Source organism: Hyla sarda, chromosome 6, assembly GCF_029499605.1.
Source record: "Hyla sarda isolate aHylSar1 chromosome 6, aHylSar1.hap1, whole genome shotgun sequence".
Taxonomy (NCBI): Eukaryota; Metazoa; Chordata; class Amphibia; order Anura; family Hylidae; genus Hyla; species Hyla sarda.
This window is the reverse complement of record NC_079194.1, coordinates 200555803-200578246: the sequence shown is the minus strand read 5'-3', so window position 1 is coordinate 200578246 and position 22444 is coordinate 200555803. Positions and strand designations below refer to the sequence as shown.

General features: G+C 40.1%; 2 protein-coding genes across 4 annotated transcripts in view; one reads left to right on the top strand and one right to left on the bottom strand.

Annotated features, from left to right (window-relative positions):
* The window catches only part of BCO1 (beta-carotene oxygenase 1), a 66228-nt gene extending 47005 nt beyond the window's left edge, over positions 1 to 19223 (bottom strand). The window contains exon 1 of one of the 3 annotated variants that reach the window (XM_056526200.1): positions 19203 to 19223. Coding sequence is in view for 1 of the 3 variants with exons in the window: in XM_056526198.1 (XP_056382173.1) it covers positions 3808 to 3904 (97 nt within the window). In the remaining 2 variants the exon portion in view is untranslated. Of the gene's footprint in view, positions 1 to 3807; positions 4029 to 19151; positions 19172 to 19202 lie in introns of those variants that run through there. The other 2 variants (XM_056526199.1, XM_056526198.1) reach the window with 2 other exon arrangements.
* Positions 1 to 22444, top strand: part of LOC130276601 (polycystic kidney disease protein 1-like 2) — a 264668-nt gene that overhangs the window by 63952 nt on the left and 178272 nt on the right. The gene's annotated exons all lie outside the window — the stretch shown is intronic.

Sequence of the window (22444 nt, the reverse complement as noted above, 5' to 3'; positions counted from 1 at the left end):
GTATACTGCTTTTACCTGATGTAGCACGCATTGATTTCTATATCTTCTATAACATGGTCTTCTAGTGCAGACTACATTTACCATGATGTCTCTGGGTTTGCAAAAAGTGGGGGCAAAGTCTCAGCATTGCATGTGCAATAAGTGACAGTAAGTGACCGAGTGCAGTAAGTGACATAGCTCTTCTGTTCTGTCACGCACACTATAGAGTATTATTTTGTATGTGATACAGTAGCAGCTTTATCACACTTTAAGAGATAAGAGTCCTTGAGTAGTTTCATTACCCCCCTTGTGCCACTTCATCCCATAGTGCCATTTCATCAACTCTTTGACATTTTAGAGGTTTTCAGGACTACGCACTCCCGCTCACTCAATACTAAAAAATGCCCACTCCCACAATCCCATTGCAGTCCAGTACTCTGTAGCCCCTCTCCTTAGTTAAAACAAGGGGGGTCCAGAATGAGTGATCTCTGTATATTGACTCATAATTCTCTAATAAGATATTTAAAGAAAATGTTTCAAAAATAGACAAAATGCCCTCTGAATCTGGTGCATCCAATGGGCCTCCTGGAATAGCTGTTTAATTGGAAAGCTGTTCAGTGACCTGAAACTAATGTGTGGGAGCTGAATTAGATCCCATCTGTAATCCCTCATTCCCACCTCATTGTTCTCAAAGTTGTTGAATATTTAAGTTGTGAGTAAAGTAAATGGTATTTATAGAGGGATAACACACATGCAGGAATATCATAATGTTCAATTTTTTTTTTACTATGTGCTGTTCGGTCGATCTTTCCTAATAATTTAATATTGTGGACATTGGGAGAGAGGTGACTTAGGATCCTAGAACATGTAATTTACTGCATCTAAACAATCGCGTCTAAGGGGTTAATTAAGAAAAGGGGTTCTATTTTGGTATAGTAAACACTGCAGCAATGTTTTTTTAATTCTCTGTGTAATATTGAAGGTGTATTGTGCAAAGAAAGTTGTTTGTAAGGGTGCGTTCACATGGACGTCTGTCCCCGTTTTTTATTCCCCGTTTAGGTTCTGTTGTTGCTGCATGTAAACGGAGTACAAACAGTTGTAAAATAATCCCATTGGATTTTTTTCAGTCCTTTCACATCCATTTGTACCCGTCTGCGCTCATTTCCAATTTTTTTACAGGAGAAAAGACGGTGCATGCAGTATTTTTTCTCCCGTAAAAAAAACGGAAGAAAAAACGGATACAGTAAATTTAACATTGAAGTCTATGGAAAACGGATGAACCTTTAAAGGGGTATTCCAGGCAAAAACTTTTTTATATATATCAACTGGCTCCGGAAAGTTAAACAGATTTGTAAATTACTTCTATTAAAAAATCTTAATCCTTCCAATAGTTATTAGCTTCTGAAGTTTTCTGTCTAACTGCTCAATGATGATGTCACGTCCCGGGAGCTGTGCATGATGGGAAAATATCCCCATAGGAGCTGCACAGCTCCTGGGACGTGAGTCATCAGAGAGCAGTTAGACAGAAAACAACAACTCAACTTCAGAAGCTAATAACTATTGGAAAGATTAAGATTTTTTAATAGAAATAATTTACAAATCTGTTTAACTTTCTGGAGCCAGTTGATATATATAAAAAAAAGTTTTGGCCTGGAATACCCCTTTAATGTCATCCATTTGCATCCCTTTTTTCAATCTGTTTTTTGATCCATTTTTGCTTCTGAGCATGCTCAGAACAAAAAAAAATTGGGGGTTTATTAACTGAACAGTAACGGATCCAAATGGATGACATCCGTTTGCATCTGTTATTGTTTTTTTTGTTTTTTGTTTTTTTTAAAGTCCGTTTTTATTTTTGATGGGAGAAGAAGGGGACGGGTTTAGACGGCCGTGTGAACGCAGCCTAAGTGGCAGACGTATGCAGCTGGATTGGCATATTGTTACATGTATCTGGGATGTGGCTTCGGCACACTTTGTTAAAGGTTACAGCCAAAAAATTGCCCAATACAATGTGAACCTAGTCTACTTGTCACATTTTATCTGCTTCACCTTGCTAACCTCTACAATCTGGATCTCTGTAGCTTTTTTTTTACTACTGTGGTCTATTTGTATATGATGCAGCTGTTGTGGTACTCATGTACTGATATCACAAGAGGAATTAGCTTATTCCTGGCAACTTTTAACAAGTATTCATCCCATACAAGACCTCCTGTGGTCATTCCAATAAATTAAATATTGTAATCATTGTATAGCCCCTGATATTCTGATACCAACCTTGTTTTTACTTTCTTGCTATTCCCCCCTGTCCCCAAAATATAGGGATTTTACTACCTGCCCTTTTCATTGAATTGTCAAATAGGTGGAAACTTCATTGCAAAATGGGGTGTGAATGCTCAGCTTGGGGGTATGATTAGAAGAATGAAAGGGCATAAATACTGTTCAGGAGGTGTCATTATAAAGCTCCTAATCTCACTACCTGAGCCTAGAATTTACATGCCATTTTACAAAAAAGTTTTCACCCATCGGACTAAATTAGGTTAAACTACAGATTTTTAACCAAACAGTAAAACACCCTTATCTTGGGAACAAATAAGCAAAAACACTGTTGAAATTAGATCACCCAGGCTATAAAATAATATTTTTAAAAAGCCCTAAATTTATTTAGGCTCACCACAGATCCTTTAAAAGAGTTTCACTATAACAACAGGATAGGTGATAGATGTTCTGTTTGGGGGGGGGGGGGGGGGGGGGGAGGTCAAACCCATTGGATCCTCAGCAGTCATGAGAACTTGATCCCCTGATGATTCTAAGTACTAGTGTTTAAATGGAGTGCGAGTCAGGTGCGATCCATTCAAATTCTATGGGATTGCCGAAGATAGCTGAGTGCTGTACTATGATTGGAAGTGCCATAGAGCTTTGGCTGCTCCAGTAATTCAGGGAAAATATCTCATGACCAATAAGGGGGTCCAGCGGTCAGGGCCCCACTCATCAGAAGTTGTGGATAAGGGATAATCTATCATTATAGAAAAACCATAAAGTGTCTGTACGTTATAGATAAATAAAGAAATAATAATAGGGTCAGAGGAGAAAGCTGATATTAGACATCTGTGGTAGTGGCTTATTTCCCATTAGGACACAGGATTGAACATGGTGAAATCAAATATGCCTGATCTTTGTTCTCCAACTTCTGCCATCAAAGGGAGATTCGAAAATTAGATAGCCAATTTGTACCATCAAAACAGTGGGTCTGACCAACTTTCATCTAATGTGTATGGACATCTTTAGTCTCTCACATTACGAATAGGGCTCACAATCTTATTTTCTTGTTGAAACTCATGAGCATTCATGCATAGGCCAGTTTACTTATCAGTACATTTTTACAGCGTGGGAGTTAACCAGGAGAAAGCGTGAACATGTGTACTCAATGGTGATGTTGCCTGATACCGTTCTTACTGGAAGAGGCAGTTGTCTGCCATAACATAATCCATTTTACATTGATTTTTAAACCTTTGTAACATCCATTCGGCAATGTGGCTCTTAAGCTAGAGATTCTATGGACCTGCTTTGTACAGTTACATTTGTCTTAGATATAGAATGCATGTGTCAGCATACCCAGCTCAGTCATATAGCTATAGTCCCTATAATCTTAGCTGGTGGCCCCAGTTTACAGTGGTATATATGTAACAAATTGTTGCAGAGTGGAATAAGCAAATGTGTTTAAAACTGGACAGTCCCTTTAAGTGACTGATCTGTCCAATGCATAAGGAGAATTCAGACATTTGTCATGACATTACATTTCTTATACAGAAGCAATACTGAGTGCCCCCTTACCTTGTACCACTGCCTTTATTGGATCAGGACATTCATGACGGTTTGTAGAGAAGACGACCCCTACTACAGATTCTACTAGCTCATCTCGGTTCTCCATGGTCCTGGGTGTGTGGAAGATGAGCGCTCAGCTCTCCCAGTGCCTTCCACTTGTTTTTCTCACAGCTTATTTATAGAGATGTCTTGGTCAAAGTACAGCCTGGCTGATGGTGTGTTTATATCAGCACAATAGCAGAACAACCCCCCCCCCTACACACATATACACACACCCTCGCACACTCTCCCTCCTCCCCTGGTACAGATTGAAGGAGCTTATCTCTGTCCAAGGGAAATAGGAATTGGAAAAGTGCTATGCACCAGTGATTAACCTGTGCATTGCCAGGAAGGTACCATTGCCAAAGATAGGTTTCCACATAGCATATACATATGAATTATGTATAAAGAATCTTACAAACCAATCAAACCAATACAAAGCAAATCAATTGTATATTCACTTAATCACTCATGTAGAAATTGGGGAGCAATATCAGCAAACCCATCTAAGCGTCTCTGCTGCTTGTAAGTATGCAGGTCACCTGATGATTAGGGTATAAAGGAGCACTAACATGGTTGATACAGTATGCTAACTGCACAGTGATAGATATTGTTACACTAAAAATCCATTTACATGTAACAGTTTTGTTATACCACAGTGATAACTAAGGGTCCATGCACACCACATTTTGGGGATACAGCAGGCGGATCTGGCGGGAAAATAAAAAAAAACGGCTGCTGACATATGCCCGCTGGACCAGCACCCCATTCACTTCAATGAGCCAGACGTAGTTAGATAGTGACTCCGGTCAGCTAATTTTTAAACCAGATGAGTTTTATTGCTGAACTAAAAACCGTGGCAGACCATGGTTTTAAGTCTGGTAACAAAACCGGATGCGGTCCAAAAATGACTATGGGTGCATTCACACCACATTTTTGCAATACAGTTCCCGTATCAGGTTTTTGATGAAAAACGGATTCCTCAAAACCTGACTAAACTGTATAAAAATGGGTGTACAAATTTCAACCCGTATACAGTTAAAAACCATATACATTTTGAAAAATGATGTCCGGTTGCATCTGTTTTGTAAGAAAAAAATTGATGCGTTTTTAACTTTTCACTCCATTTTGAATAAAGTTTCACTTGTTTGATTGAAATTCCAAGAAAAAAAACTGTGCAAAGTCAAAAACTGTATGGTGAAAACCGGATGGAACTGTATGCACATAGGGTTCTGTATGGTTCCCATTGACTCCCATGTTTAACCCCTTAAGGACCGGAGGTTTTTCCGTTTTTGCATTTTCGTTTTTTGCTCCTTGCCTTTAAAAAATCATAACTCTTTCAAATTTACACCTAAAAATCCATATGATGGCTTATTTTTTGCGCCACCAATTCTACTTTGTAATGACGTCAGTCATTTTGCCCAAAAATCTATGGTGAAGCGGGAAAAAAAATCATTGTGCGACAAAATTGAAAAAAAAACGCTGTTTTGTGACTTTTGGGGGCTTCCGTTTCTACGTAGTACATTTTTTGGTAAAAATGACACCTGATATGTATTCTGTAGGTCCATACAATTAAAATGATACCCTACTTATATAGGTTTGATTTTGTCGGACTTCTGGAAAAAATCATAACTACATGCAGGAAAATTAATACGTTTAAAATTGTCATCTTCTGACCCCTATAACTTTTTTATTTTTCCGTGTATGGGGCGGTATGAGGGCTCATTTTTTGCGCCGTGATCTGAAGTTTTTAACGGTACCATTTTTGCATTGATAGGACTTATTGATCACTTTTTATTCATTTTTAAATGATATAAAAAGTGACCAAAAATGCACTATTTTGGACTTTTGAATTTTTTTGCGCGCACGCCATTGACCGAGCGGTTTAATTAATGATATATTTTTATAATTCGGACATTTCCGCACGCGGTGATACCACATATGTTTATTTTTATTTTTATTTACACTGTGTTTTTTTTTTATTGGAAAAGGGGGGTGATTCAAACTTTTAATAGGGGAGGAGTTAAATGATCTTTATTCACTTTTTTTTTTCACTTTTTTTTTGCAGTGTTATAGGTCCCATAGGGACCTATAACACTGCACACACTGATCTTCTATGTTGATCACTGGTTTCTCATGGCTTCATTATGACGCCGGGCCCGCCATGATATGACGCGGGGTTACTGTGTAACCCCGCGTTATATCAGAAGAGCAGGACCAAGGACGTACCGGTACGTCCTTGGTCCTTAAGGGGTTAAAAAAACGTATACGGTTTAATACAGTTTTTCATCCGGACCAAAAACCGTGGTAGACTACGGTTTTGGGTACGGGAAAAAAAACTGACAAAACCGTACAGGATGCAAAATGAACACAACCTGATGCATCTTTTGGCATACGGTTTTCAATGGAGAGTCAATGCATACGGTTTTCAATGCATTTCCATACGGTTTTCACATTGAAAACGTATACTGGAACTGAATTGCAAAAACGTGGTGTGAATGCATGCTACGTCTGGCTCATTGAAGTGAATGCGGTGCGGCGCTGGTCCGCCGGGGACACGATAGCAGCTGGTTTTTAAATTCCCCAAAATGTGGCATGAATGATCCCTTATAAAGTTTAAACCATACAATGTATAGTTACACTACTTAAACTCACAAAGATCATAAATAATTTTTTCTATACGCAGTGTCCTAAAGACAAAATTATTATTTCAGCTCTGGAAAACCCTGGATGTGTGTTTACATTTTTTTAAAGGGCTCAAACTGGTTTATAAAAAAAAAAAAAAACAATCAGAACACCTCTCACTCAAACGTCTGCCATTCTACAATTAACTTAGTTCCCAATGCTGCCAGTGATTGGCAGAGCCAGCATTACCAGTGTGCCAAAAAAACAGACAGGAAGTGAAGATCAGTAGGGAACAGGTAAGCATTGTAACAACAGTGGTTGCACCTACCCATATGTTTACACTACGGATTTGTAGCTGAATCTCCGCTTACGGAATTCAGCGAGTGGAGATTCAGCCTGGCACCCGGCGGCGGCGGTGGTCGCGGACTTCCGTGCAAAGGATGAACATGTTCTTTCTTTGCGTGGAACAATTTATGCGGCGGAATTGTCCGCTGCTGAAATTTTGTAGTGTGAATGGATCTCGCGGAAGACCCATTCACACAGATGCTAACGTTCACTATGCAGAATTTCACTAGTGGAATTCCGCCCATGGAATTCCGCGGGAATTCCGCAGTGTGAACATACCCTTAGGGTCTATTCCCACGTACAGTATCCTGCGCATATTTGATGCACAGGATTTGAAGCTGCAGATTTGAAGCTGTGTTTAGCCATTTAGTTTACATTGAACTATGCAGCATAAAATTTGCAGCTCAAAATTCATACTGTACATGGGAAATAAACCCTTAAAAAAACAAAAAACACTTCGTACAAACTTCATGCACTTAACAAACATGACTGTAGCTTTTTGCCATATACAGTAAATCACTCTATATAGCAGCGTTTCTCAACCAGGATGCCTGCAGATGTTGCAGAACTACATTGCCCAGCATGTCCGGACTGCCTTTGGCTGTCCATGTATGCTGTGAGTTGTAGTTTTGCAACAGCTGCAGGCACCCTGGTTGGAAAGCACTTCTGTAAAGGGTCTATATATACAATATCAGTATGATGATGTGTATGTCATTAAAGGGGTACTCCAGAGGAAAACTTTTTTTTTATCAACTGGTGGCAGAAAGTTAAACAGATTTGTAAATTACTTCTATTAAAAAATCTTAATCCTTCCAGTACTTATTAGCTGCTGAATACTACAGAGGAAATTATTTTCTTTTTGGAACACAGAGCTGTCTGCTGACATCATGACCCCAGTGCTCTCTGCTGACATCTCTGTCCATTTTAGGAACTGTCCAGAGCAGCATATGTTTTCTATGGGGATTTTCTCCTACTCTAGACAGTTCTTAAAATGGACAAAGATGTCAGAAGAGAGCACTGTGGTCGTGATGTCAGCAGACAGCTCTGTGTTCCTAAAAGAAAATTATTTCTTCTAAAGTATTCAGCATTTAATAAGTACTGGAAGCATTTAGAAATTTTAATAGAAGTAATTTACAAATCTGTTTAACTTTCTGGCACCAGTTGATTAAAAAAAAAAAAGTTTTCCACTGGAGTACCCCTTTAAGCTACTCTTCTTATGGTATTTTTAAGCTTAGGATCCACTTATATAAGCTGTATATGTCGTATTTAGATATCGGATACCAAACACTGTCCACAGGAACTACAGCTGTCATCACAATATGAATCTGTATTTAATTGACTCACATAAAAGGTTACTGCTGCTCGTGATGGATTATAAAAAGTGCATAATAACTTATTGTTGCTCTTATCCCTTTATATGCACGTTTTGCTAAATCTTGTATTTACTTGTCGTTTTCCTGTTTAGTTACACATGCACACATGACACCAAAATTCACATGCACACTTCCTGTAAACAAACATATCTTATTACTGGCACGGGTTACATATGTGGCCCATGTCACTTTGTGTTCATACAATGTATAAATGGTCACATAGATAGGATATTTACAAAGCCTTGTTATTATAACAGAGACTACAGCTTCTAATCAATAATAGTGTATTTTAGGGCTGCAACTAAGGAGTTAGTTCTAAAATCCATCAGTTAGCCGATTATTGGTACAATTAATCGAATAAAACCCCACAACAGGATTAGGGGACCAGGGAAGGGTTAACAGGAGGAACTGGGGCTGCATTTTGAAGAGTTAACAAGGGGAAAAGAGAGGGTACAGCACCTGAAGGGTTTACAGATGGTAAGAGCGAAGGGGCAGCACCAAAAAGTTTAGCCTAGGAGCCTCACTGCAGTGCAGAAGGAGCAGTTCATAGACCTTAGTGATGGCCATCTTCCTGCACCAGGAAGAACTGTCCGCTTCTGGCCAGACAGGGGGGCTCCCGCAATGTCAGGACAGAAGGCTTCTTGTCACCGGAGGCGCAGAGGACAAGGAGGGGGCGCCAGATTCAGGACATAACTACAGGCTGTGGTCTCAGTGCTGCAGGTAGGCGGCAGATGTCACCAAAGATATATAACCCTACATATATAGTAGGTAAGGGTACATAATTAAACCTCTAACACCAAAAATAGAACCGTACCACAACAACAAGAAAGTAATTAGATTAAAAGTTAAACTTTATTAATACAACACAATGAAAAAATAAAATTAAAACAAAGGAGTAGAAACAATATACAAGCACCAGAAAACATACAAAGATATAGGACTATGGTAGGACCCAAGTACATCGGAATATGCAAATACAATAAGAGAATGCCAAAGTAACAGGTAAGGTACATAAATGATACCTCCCAGAAGTACAAAATACCGCATTAAGGGTGCCAGACCATACCTACACCTAACCCCAACGATCATTTTGCTGTTATTCCGCTTCTTTAGGGGGCGTTTCTTCAGGGGACTTTGCCATCTCTCTTGCGGTATGCAGCGAGGCTCTAGCGTCCAACCTCAATTCCGTTAATGTGAGCGAGGTATAACGTGCCTGGCCACGCCTACCAGGTGATGCAACAGTGGAGGGCGTGCGCAAAGTTCAGTCGCTCAGCCCGGCACTCAGTGTATCTCGCAATCTTGAATGGAACACATTTGAAAAACAGGGGAGGCTTCTATGTAAAAAGTAAAATCGCACTGATATACACAAAAATGTTTCACGGAGTATGGTGGCTCATAGAATAAATGTACAGTATGTACAGTGAATGACAATACACCAACGAGGTTTCAAAGAGATATAAAGGATGCAAGCAAGGGGTAAAAGGGCATTTAGTAGCTGACTTGGAATGAATGGCCAATAAGGAGTGTCAATACACAAGAACAGTGTGAACAGTGCCAAATTTAGAATATTCAGACCTGAACTGAAATATGCACAATAGAAGAACAACAACGGCTAACACCCTTGAGGGAATGAGGCTATTTATGCAATGGTGGGTAATAAGAGGGGCCCTATGGGTAACTTGGCTATCCCTAGAGCACCCTAATAAATAACCCTACCACTAGGCGGGGTGGCCGCCCTAAAAAGGGTGGTCCCACTTAGGAACCTCCTATTATGTTGCTATTGTACCCTATTCTATAGATGACCTCTAGATCCTATTGGCTGACTACAGCCATCCCTCTCTGCCTAGCTCAGTAATCTGAGTGTATAACCGCTGTATGCTTTAGGAGTTCATAGAAAGCACCCGAAGTATAGTTGTTCATTTAGGCCACGTGGAGCCACTGTATCAAGCTGATAGATCCAGCGGCACTCTTTAAGTCACCCCCTCTTTCTAAAGTAAACCTTCTCTCAATGCCCACGAAGTGAATACTCGAGAGATCACCCCCATGTGTGGTAATCACATGGTTGGCAATAGAGGTGTCCCGGGAATTCCTAATATCCCCGATGTGCTCTAATATTCTTTTCTTAAACTCCCTAATGGTTTTGCCTACGTACAAGAGTGGGCATGTACAAAAAGCTACATATATAACTGCCTTGGTAGAGCAGTTAATGTAGTGCTTGATAGGGATAGGGTCAGACTATAAGGGCACTAAATTGGTCTTGGTGACATACTAGTATGCTCGGCAATGTCCGCATTTAAAGCACCCCCTCATGAGTGCCAAGGGGCCTAGCCAGGTCTGGGTGGATGAAACTCCCATACGTAGGTGGCTCTGAACCAGCATGTCACCAAGGCTCCATCCCCGCCTAAAGGTAATTTTTGGAGAACTACCAACAATAGATCTACCAGAGGCCTCTTTGTAAGCTTGAGTAAGTACGCTGCTCAAAAAAATAAAGGGAAGACTTAAACAACACAATGTAACTCCATGTCAATCAAACTTCTGTAAAATCACACTGTCCACTTAGGAAGTATAAGAAGAAAAAAAAGAGAACGGTGCAAACCTTGAGCAGGTAAACCAGGGTATTATGGTCGGTAATGAAGATAAGTTCCCAGGCCAGCAGGGTGGACCCTTATCTTAGGGTGTTATGCAAGTATAACACCTACGGTCGCTTGTAATGTAGTAGAAGGTCGCAGCATCCAGGTTCCTCTGGGATCGATACGATCACGTAAAGTTGGAACATCGGAAGGAGCGCAAACCTCTGTGGCTTGATAAAAAGGTTCTTTATTGTAGGGTGCAACTTTGATTTTGAGTGTGACTCCATATCTAGACCTCCATGGGTTGATAAATTTGATTTCCATTGATAACTTTTGTGTGATTTTGTTGTCAGCACATTCAACTATGTAAAGACAAAAGTATTTAATATGATTAGTTCATTCAGATCTAGGATGTGTTATCTTAGTGTTCCCTTTATTTTTTCAAGCAGTGTATATACTGAGGATAACCCCTTTCTTGGAATCATTGTGTCATAATCTGGGCTTCCCATCTGAAATCCTCCAAACGGGAATAATTTCTCCCTAGGTGGAGGAACGGCCCTTTCAGGATCCCCCTCATTAGGGGACCCGGGTGGCAGCTCTTTCACCTCAGGAGACTGTTGGTAGATGTTTTGGTAGATGCTCTGAAGCGTGCCATCTGAATCTTTGAAGATACTAATGTCCAAGAATGTGAGTTCCCTCTCCTGGATCTCAAAGGTGATAAATAGTCCTAAATTATTAGAGTTGATGGCCTGTACCAACTGCTCAAACTCATCCTTAGTGCCACTCCATAAGATGAAAACTTTGTCATATAAGCGTAGCCACATCAAAGCGTGGTTGCTAAAATGTTCACTGTCATTAGAGAATAAGGCGGTGGCCTCCCACCAACCCCGGGTGAGGTTCCCGTAGCTGGGGGCACAGGGGCTCCCCATTGCTGTTCCCCTGAGTTGGCGGTATATTCGGCCTTGAAACAGGAAATAGTTTCTGGTAAGGACAAAGTTGAGTAGTCGGAGCATGAATGTATTATGCTCCTGAAAGTGAGAACCTCTTGTGCTTAAAAATACTCCACCTCCTGTAGCCCAATTCAATGGTGTATTGACGAATAGAGAGCTTCAATGTCAATACTGACGAGGATAGTATCTATGCTTACTGTTATGCCCTCCATGGGTTTAAGGAGAACCATTGTATCTCTCAGCTACGATGGCAGGGCAAACACAAATTCCCTGAGTATTTTTTCTATATAAATTCCCACATTCTGCACCATGCTTCCCACCCCTCATACTACTGGGCGGCCTTTAGGGGATTAGCCCTTTATGTATTTTGTGCAAAGCGTAGAATGTGGGAATTATTGGTGATGAAGGCACAAAAAATTCAAATTCTTTTTTAGCAATACGTTTTTTGACCAGGGCATCTTGTAAGATATCGGACAATTCACTGCAATAAAGGAGAGTGGGATTAGATGAGAGGATCTCATATGTCTCACAATCATCAAGGAGTCTCTTACACATCAGGATATACTTAGATTTGTCTAGTAAGACAATATTACCCCCCCTGTTGGAGGCTTTTATGAACAGCTGGTCATTCTTCTGCAACTGGTTCAAGGCTTGTTTCTGTTGGAAGGTAAGATTCTCTCGCTGTCCCTTATAAGTGGGTGCAATAGCTTTAAGAACCCTGAGGACTAACTCTAAAAAAAAACATCAATACAAGACGTATCCTCAATTGGAGGGAACAACTTGCTTTTTGGTTTTATAGTAGCCAAGGGGCCTTGACCCAGAGGATGTTCATTATCCTCCAACAGATCCACCAAGTGTCTTGTTGTCGTTAAGTCTTCCTAAGTCAAACCATGTTCAAAGCACTCCCATTTGTCTTTTTGTTTAAAAAATTTGTGCCATTTGAGACGCCAGGCGAAGAGATGTAAGTCCTTCATCCATTCAAACGGGGCATGGTTGACGGAGGGGACAAATGACAACCCCTTAAGGAGAACACGAGTTTGTATATCAGTGAGAGTAAAACTGGAGAGATTGTAGACTTGTGTTTGTGCAGGTTGACTTAATTCCGATACTGGGGTCTGCGAGGTGGGGCAAACGTAGCTGGTAGGGGTCTCTCTGATTCCCATCTAAAAAAGGAGAGGAAGATGATGAGGCCTGTCTATTACTGGCTTCTCGAGAGCCACCCCTACCCCTGCCACGTCTGTTCCTACCAGTCCCTTTGTTAGCACCCCCTCTGTGTCCTAATGACCCCTTCAGAATGATCTGTATCGAAAGATGTAATGTCAGTTTCCGTGTCCCTTGATGTAGAGCCTTTTTCCAGCACGCTGTATACTCTGTTCTCCTCAAAGTCAGCTAGATCTCTTATAAACTGTGTATGTTTTCTCTGTTTAAGTTGGTATTGAAATGTTTCCACTTGACTTGGGGGAACTTAAATAGACTGCTCATACATAAAGAGTGCCACTGGATCTATCAACTTGATGCAGTGGCTCCTCGTTGCCTAAATGAACAACTACACTTTGGGTGCTTTCTATAAACCCCTATTGACACTCCTTATCGGCCATTGGAGTTAATTCCCAGTCAGCTACTAAATGCCCTTTTACCCCTTGCTTACATCCTTTATATCTCTTTGAAACCTTGTTTGTGTCTTGTCATTCACTGTACATACATTTATTCTATGTGCCACCATACACTCCATTACAAATTTTTGTGTATACCAGTGCAATTTTACTTGTTACATAGCAGCCTTCCCTGTTTTTCAAATGTGCTCCATTCCAGATTGCGAGATACACTAAGCTCTCCCCTGTTGCATCACATGGTGGGGCGCAGCCAGGCGCGTTATACCTTGCTCACGTGAATGGATGTAAGGTCAGACGCTAGAGCCTCGCTGCATACCATGAGAGAGCCGGCGAACTCCGGCGTGCAGGTTTCACCTCCCGGTCTCGTTGCTAATCCGCTGAACCGTGAGTTCTATAGACCTGTCATTGTACAGATCTATACATGTTTTCCTTTCACAGGTTCTTATAGTGAATTGGAATTTATCTTGTCTTTTTTCAGGTGGAACCGAATCTGACTGGCATCTAAATATTGACCCTGTGACCATCAGGGAAAATGCTTTCTCCCACAGGATCCTTGTACCATGATGCAATATGTGTCCACATTAGCCTAATTTTATTTGCTTAGGGACAAACTTTCTTATGCAGGTCCTGTTGGTCACATTAATTTATTGTATACAAATCCTATACAATTATATTGGTGGTAATGGCCTTGCCTTCATTGCTATATATCTCCCTGAGGACGCCACCATAACACCTGGTGGTAGAAACGCGCTGGTGGTATTTTTGATATTCATAGTGGTGTAGATCATCTCTATCCCTCTTGCGGCACCAATGGCTGGGCTGGGCCCTGCAGAATCCAATAGTGTTGTATGTGAGACCGCAGTATGATATTATTTTGCTTCACTCTAACACTTGTGTATACATTGTGTCTAAATCATCTCCATCTCTGCTGACACCTCTGTCCGTGTCAGGAACTGTCCAGAGCAGCATATGCTTGGAATGGGAATTTTCTTCTGCTCTGGACAGTTCCTGATACGGTCATCAGGTGTCAGCAGAGAGCACTGTAGACAAGTCAAAAAAGAAATTCAAAAAGAAAAGAATTTCCTCTGTAGCATCCAGCTGCTAAAAAGTCCTGGAAGTGTAAACATTTTTTAATAGAACATTTTTAAAATAACTTTCTGGCACCAGTTGATTTAAAAAATTTTTTTCCACCGGAGTACCCCTTTAAGCTTCAGGAAGGCCAACTTTCAAGAACTAAGCGAGGACCTCAGTAACATAGATTGGGACCTTGCCCTTAGTTATAGAAGTACACAAGTTAAATTGGACACTTTTAAGAGCATCCTAAATAGATATTGTGAATGACATATACCCTACGGGAATAAAAGGGCTAGAAATAGGAGAAAATCTATTTGGCTAACCAAAACAGTTAAGGAAGCGATAAAAGACAAGAGGAAAGCATTTAGACTACTAAAACTGGAAGTTAGTGGGGAAACATAAAAAAAATTATAAAGAGAGAAATAAAATATGTAAAAAAGATATTAAACTAGCAAAAATTGCAGCAGAGAGAAGAATTGCCATAGAAAGTAAAAAGAACCCCAAAATATTCTTCACCTACATAAATAATAAAAAATTTTAAGCAGAAAATTTTGGCCCCTTAAGAAATAATATGGGGGTAATGGTGGAGGAGGATGAGGAAAAGGCCAACCTACTAAATGAGGCCCCCTGAGCTAACCGGCAGTGATTTAGTTTCACTTTAGACGCTGCGTTCAACTTTGAAAGCCGCGTCTAAAGGGTTAATAACGCGCGGCACCGCGATCAATGCAGCGCGTTATTAGCCACGGGTCCCTGCCGTTGTTAGATGCCGGGTCCGACCCATGTTATAGAATGGGAGCGGACTCAAGACGTACAGGTACGCCCTGGGTCCTTAACAGGTTAAATACTGTGATAGACAGACCACTATTCCTTATATTTAAAGATTCTATAATGACAGAGATTGTTCCACAGAACTGGCGCTTAGCAAATATGGTACCAATATTCAAAAAATGGCAAAAAGGGATCCTGGGAATTATAGGCCTGTAAGTTTAACATCTGTAGTTGGCTAAGATGTAGTGGATAAACTTCTATGAGGAGGTCAGTTATAGATTGGATCAGGGTGAAGCTGTGGATGTTACATATCTGGACTTTTCTAAAGCATTTGATACTGTGCCACAAAAAAGATTAGTACATAAAATCAGGATGCTGGGACTGGGGGAGGACATATGTAAATGGGATAGCAACTGGCTCAGTGACAGGAAGCAGAGTGTGAGTATCAATGGAACTTACTCTGGTTGGGTGACAGTTAAAAGTGGGGTACCACAGGGGTCAATACTGGGTCCACTTCTTTTCAATATGTTTATTACTTTGTAGAGATATTACGAAGTAGAATTTCTATATTTGCAGATGACACCAAACTGGGTAGGGTGATTACCACAGAGGATGTTAACATAATATTACAGAGGGATCTGGGGAATCTGGAGGCTTGGGTACAGACATGGCAAATTAAGTTTAATGCAGATAAATGTAAGGTTATGCACTTGGGCAATAAAAACAAAATGTAAAATTATGTGCTAAATAATAAGACACTAGTTCAAACTTCTACCGAAAAAGACTTGGGGGCACTGGCGCACAGTAAACTCGACTTTAGCAATCAGTGCCAGGCAGCGGCTGCCAAGGCTAACAAAGTCATGGGATGTATCAAGAATAGGGGCTCGGGACAGGAACATAGTTTTACCACTGTATAAATCACTTGTCAGACCACACATGTAGTATTGTGTCCAATTCTGGGCACCTGTTTATAAGAAGGACATGGCTGAACTGGAGGGGTGCAGAGGAGGGCAAGAAACATAATTAATGGCATGGGAGGATTACAGTACCAAGACAGATTATTTAGTTTAGAGAAAAGACGTCGTAGGGGAGATCTGATCACAATGCACAAATGTATGAATGGACAGTACAGAGATCTTTCTAGTGATCTTTTTATATCTAGGCTGGTAACCAAGATAAGAGGGCATCCTCTACGTCTAGAGGAAAGAAGATTTCACCATCATCACAGACAGAGATTCTTTACAGTAAGAGCAATGAGACTATTGAACTCTCTGCCCCATGATGTTGTGAGGTCTGTCTCAATAAACAAGTTCAAGGGGGGCCTGGATGTTTTTCTAGAGAGTAATAACATTATAGGTTATGGATACTAGATTTATGTGGATAGAATGTTGATCCAGGGATTTATTCTGATCGCCATATGCCTCATGGTTTTTTTTCGCCTTCCTCTGGATCAACACAGTAGGGTTTAGGTTGAACTCGATGGACTCATTTTTCGACCTTACAAACTATGTTACTATGTGTAACCTTCTTGCTGTAGACAGGAGGGAGCACAGAGGAGTCCTATCAGACAGGAGAGAGCACAGAGGAGTGCTATTAGACAGGAGAGAGTACAGAGGAGTGCTATAAGACAGGAGAGAGCATAGATTAGTACTATTAGACAGTTGAGATCACAGAGGAGTGCTAGCCCACCCTCACAGCACTTTTTCCATGCCTGTGCTTCAGCTTGGAAAAAGCCATGATTTCATAAGCCATGATTTCTATAAAAATAAATTATGAAGTATATAAGAAAGGTTAATGTTTTGCCGAGATGTACAGTGCCCATTTAAGCATACAAAAAGAGGGTGTTCTTAATTTTTTTAATAAAATTTTGTTCGGAAAGGATTATCTTACTATAGATGCAGAGACAATCAGTCAGCATCTGTGGTCATCTTGGCATGATTTATTACAAGGACTTTAATTATATTAAATCTAATATAAAGACTAATTAATAGTCTTTACAGCTAGGCCAGTATCCCTGAGAGGTGGCCAGTAACACAGAGGGGACCTTGCAGCTTGCTGGGACTTGCAGTGTTTGCACAGACTTCAACTCAGCCATGCTGACTATAATAGACTTGACTATAGACTTGACTTGACTATAGGTAGTGACAGCAGACATAGATGACTTGACTTTATACCTAATACACCTAATATACAGACAACACAATGGGGTAGATACAGCAGGAGAGCCCCTAGGACACAGAGGGACTCAACCTGACAGGGCCTAAGTACTGTACGGGACTATATCCCGTACTGTAACATCACAAACTCCCCTATTTAACAGAAGGTGCCCTCGATGACAGTCCTGTTGGGCTTTGAGTCATTAAGCGGCTGCGGGGCCAAATGCATTCCTGGGGCACTGTAACTAAATGTCCATTCCCATGCTGTTGTTTAACAAAAACTGATAATGCAATAGAGTCTCTGTATCAATGTCCATACATGCTCTGGTAGATTTTCTGCATTCAACGGTGAATAACAACATACCTATGACTATGGTATAACACGACTTACAGACTATGACTATGTATACTATGACAGTTGACTATAGATATTACATTTGACTATACATATAATCTATACATGACTAGAGATGACACTGGCATACTGGGTTGCCGGAGGCTTTCTGCCCAATACCTTGGCTACTGGGGTCCCTTGGCATTACACACTTCTCCCCAGAACACTAGTTATTTTTATGCTAGAGATTTTTGTAGATAAGATTTGACATTCTGTTACCTTTAACTTTTACTATGTGCTTCTGTAACAGGAATACCTTCTGGCCAGGAAAGCATCCTGAGCACGAGGACACAAGAAATATCACATTTGACATTTGAAACATGACATTTCTATGGACTACGTGGTTGTGAGTGTTACAGTCCTAATGTACCGTATTTTTCGCCATATTGGACACTCCGGCATATAAGACGCACCCAATTTTAATGGAGGAAAACCTAGAATACAATGTAAAGTATAGGACAGTGATCTTCAACCAGCGGACCTCCAGATGTTGCAAAACTACAACTCCCAGCATGCTCAGACAGCCATTGGCTGTCTGGGCATTCCAGGAATTGTAGTTTTGCAACATCTGGAGGTCCACAGGTTGAAGACCACTGGTATAGGAGGTAATACTCACGTGTCCCCGCCGCTCCGGACCCGTCACCGCTCGTTACCGCTGCCCTGGATGTCGCCCTCTATCGCTGGCGGCGTGTCCCCGGGGTGTCCCCGTCGCTCCGGAACATCTCTGCTGCACGGTATTCTCGCTTTCCGTCGCCGCCATCACCCCGCTACGCACGGCGCTCCTATTGGATGACGGGACAGCGTGCGCGACGACGTGATGACGAAGAAGGAGAGCGCCAGCCATGCAGGGGATCCCGGCACGGAGCAGACACCGAGGAGGCAGGTAAGGTCCCTCCCGTTGCAGCCGGGTTAGAGCCACTTTCGCTTCAGATGAGGCGGTCCGCTTTGATCGCCACGTCTGAAGGGTTAATACAGGGCATCACCGCTATCGGTGATGTCCAGTATTAGCCACGGGTCCTGGCCGTTGATGGCCGTAGGGACCGCCGCGGTATGACAGGGTTTTTAAGTGTATTCGCCGTATAAGACGCACCAACTTTCCCCCCCCCCAGTTTTGGGGAAGAAAAAGTGCGTTTTATATGACGAAAAATACGGTACATTACTTTTATGTGTACATGACTTTTATGTGTACATGACTATGTGTAGTACATGACTTTACTGTTTACGGTATATGATGCTGGTGATGGAGTGAAATGTTGCTTCTCCCAATTGGTTCAGGACAACCCCTCCAAGAAAACTACCAGACATCAGAGAATACGGTACACTATGACTTTTTGGTGTACAACAAATTATATACATTGTATTACACTACAGCAATTATAGTGCAAGACCGACAACATTTCTCGTGTGCATAATAGCAAACAAAATATATTACTATGGAATATTTACACAAATGTCCATGTATTGCTCCATTGTCCAAATACACTATAGAGTTCATACTCTGTCAGGGTCCCGAGAATACTTTCTTGACTAGTTCGTCAGGCACGATGCTTAAATGTTGCTGTAGAATCTGGAACAACAAGAGTTTCTGCTTATACACACAAGTCAAATAGTCATATGACCAAGAAAAAAGAGAGAAAAGAGAGATGGGGGGGCTCACACATCTCTCTCTCTCTCTCTCTCTCTCTCTCTCTATCTCTCTATCTCTCTATCTATCTATATATATATATATATATATATATAACAAGAAAAAAATTGCAGCACTACTCAGCCTCAAAAGTGTGGGTGCCAGCATCCAAAAATCTTCATGATAAAAAGTTCTTAGCTAGATAGAATCCAGCAACAACGCGGCACTCCAAGAATCAGTAAAAAAAAGTTGTGGGTTTATTTCTGTCACATCAATACAAGCAACGTTTCTGCTCCTATGGAGCCATTTTCAATCTTAGTGCTACACACCAGTAGGGGGTTTAAATACCTATGTGAACAATACATCATCAAATTACAGATTAAGTGATAATTATACAAAAATCTCAATGTCATAAATATCATGTGCATAAAAAACATTCCATTTATATATTGCATATCTTCATTGTGCCTCCTTCTCAATAAAGTGTATACATGTGCATTAAAGTGCATACAGGTGATTTAAAAACATTAAAATGCTTGAAATATTCTGCTCCAATTTCATTATAATAATATATAACACCTGAACAGCTATATCGATATACATAAAACAAGGAAATAGACTCTTACCTGCTCTGTTAGTGTCATGGCGTCTGTTGGCGTGGGTAAATACGCCACTGCGCCTGTGTGAGATGCAGTCCGGATCCAGGGCTGTCATGTGACTCGTCACCTGACCCGCCTCGGATCACATGACCGCTTTCACATACTACTGCACTAGCGTCGCTTATTAACTTGGCTACCACTCTGGCTATTCAGCCTCGGTGTGAGGCTCAGAACCAGCGCTATAGATACCTAAACAAGCTCTTGTTCAGACTATATGACAAACTCAAACACACACTTGTTGAAACCATATATATTATAGTGTATCATTTTACTCATATATTACATGCATGGAGGTCAGTTCTATACCTGGTCAATTGGAAAAAAATGAAAAAATTAAAAAAATAAGAATAAAGCAAAAATAAAACAAATAAAAAATAAAAACATTATACATTTTTGGAAAAAAAAAAGAAAAAAAGGGAAAAGAAAAAAGGAGAAAGAATATTAAATAAAAATATAAAAAAATATATAATAAAATATAAATAAAATAAATAATTTTTATTTTTTCACCAGAGGGCTCATTTTACTGTTGGAAAAAGCCCAAAATCATGAGCTCAGGCTCCTTTTTTGCAATGAAACTCCCTTCTCTGTAGGACTGTCATCGCTCAGAGTCATCTCTGATCTCCAGAGCGATGACTGTCAACGGGGGACAGTGACATTGGGATTGTAGGGTCCCTACATGTCTCTGTCTACCCACCTACATGTATCATGGAGTGTGCCTGCTATTTCAGCAGCAGCAGCCATTTTATACCTGAGCTACCTGTTATATTGACAAAATAATAAATTAATTAAATAAATAAAAAAGATAAATAATCAATAATAATTTAATTAAATAGAAAAGAATTAAAAAATATTTAAAGTAAAGTTAATTGAATATATTCCAATTAATTTAGTAGAACCGACATACATGCATAGTAGTTGTACTATCTGACCTATATCATATTAAGTGTATTCAAGTAAGGCACACAATCCAACTCTTTATTTAATACTTTATTCCTCGTTTTTATATATAAACCATAAACAGAGCAGATAGTGTCTTCTCCTTGGTATCTTCTTCCTGATATGGATCTATAAAGATATAAGAGAAAATATGTATTAATATACAATCTTTATATTTTACTCTGTGTAGCAGCTTTGGATTACAGAAAACAAAACGTCATGTGGTTTCCCCTGGTTACTGCACTCTCTGTCACACCTTAAACAATGTTAAAGTCCACATTAAGACCTTTTGGTTTTAGTGAGTGTAGCTCGTGGATCCACCACATTTCCCGTTTTTTCAGAAGGGCCAGCCAATATCCCCTCTCATCGGTGCTGGCACAAAATCAATCGCCATATATCTCAGATCTCTTTCAGAGTGTTTGTGTTCAAAAAAATCTTTTGAAACCGGTAAATCAATTTTACCTTTCCTTATGCTATATCTATGGTTATTTAGTCTGGTCTTTAAGCTCCATGTAGTCTGCCCCACTTATAACATCTTGCATGGGCACATAAGTAAATATATAACCCATGTGGAGTCACACTTGAGGAAATATTTACATGAGTATTTACGTTGGGTAGCCAGATGTACAAAGGAAGGCCCCTTCATCATTAGGTTACAATTTATACAGGACAGACAAGGATAGGATCCCAATTTTTTGGGAGCTAAGAATGTCTGTCCTGTTTTTTTATCAGATACAATCTCAGTTTTCACTAACTTGTCCCTGATATTTTGCCCTCTCCTATATGACATGAGCGGACCCATTGAGAACTCTTCAATTTCATCAAAATTGTTTTTCAATATTTACCAATGTTTGTTTAATATTTTCGCAATTTGTCCACTCATATCATGATTGGTTGAGGTAAAGGGAATACGGTTATTGGTAGTTTGTGGTTTTTTCATGTGGACTTTAACATTGTTTAAGGTGTGACAGAGAGTGCAGTAACCAGGGGAAACCACATGAAGTTTTGTTTTCTGTAATCCAAAGCTGCTACACAGAGTAAAATATAAAGATTGTATATTAATACATATTTTCTCTTATATCTTTATAGATCCATATCAGGAAGAAGATACCAAGGAGAAGACACTATCTGCTCTGTTTATGGTTTATATATAAAAACGAGGAATAAAGTATGAAATAAAGAGTTGGATTGTGTACCTTACTTGAATACACTTAATATGATATAGGTCAGATAGTACAACTACTATGCATGTATGTCGGTTCTACTAAATTAATTGGAATATATTCAATTAATATTTTTTAATTATTTTCTATTTAATTAAATTATTATTGATTATTTATCTTTTTTATTTTTATTTAATTAATTAATTTATTATTTTGTCAATATAACAGGTAGCTCAGGTATAAAATGGCTGCTGCTGCTGAAATAGCAGGCACACTCCATGATACATGTAGGTGGGTAGACAGAGACATGTAGGGACCCTACAATCCCAATGTCACTGTCCCCCGTTGACAGTCATC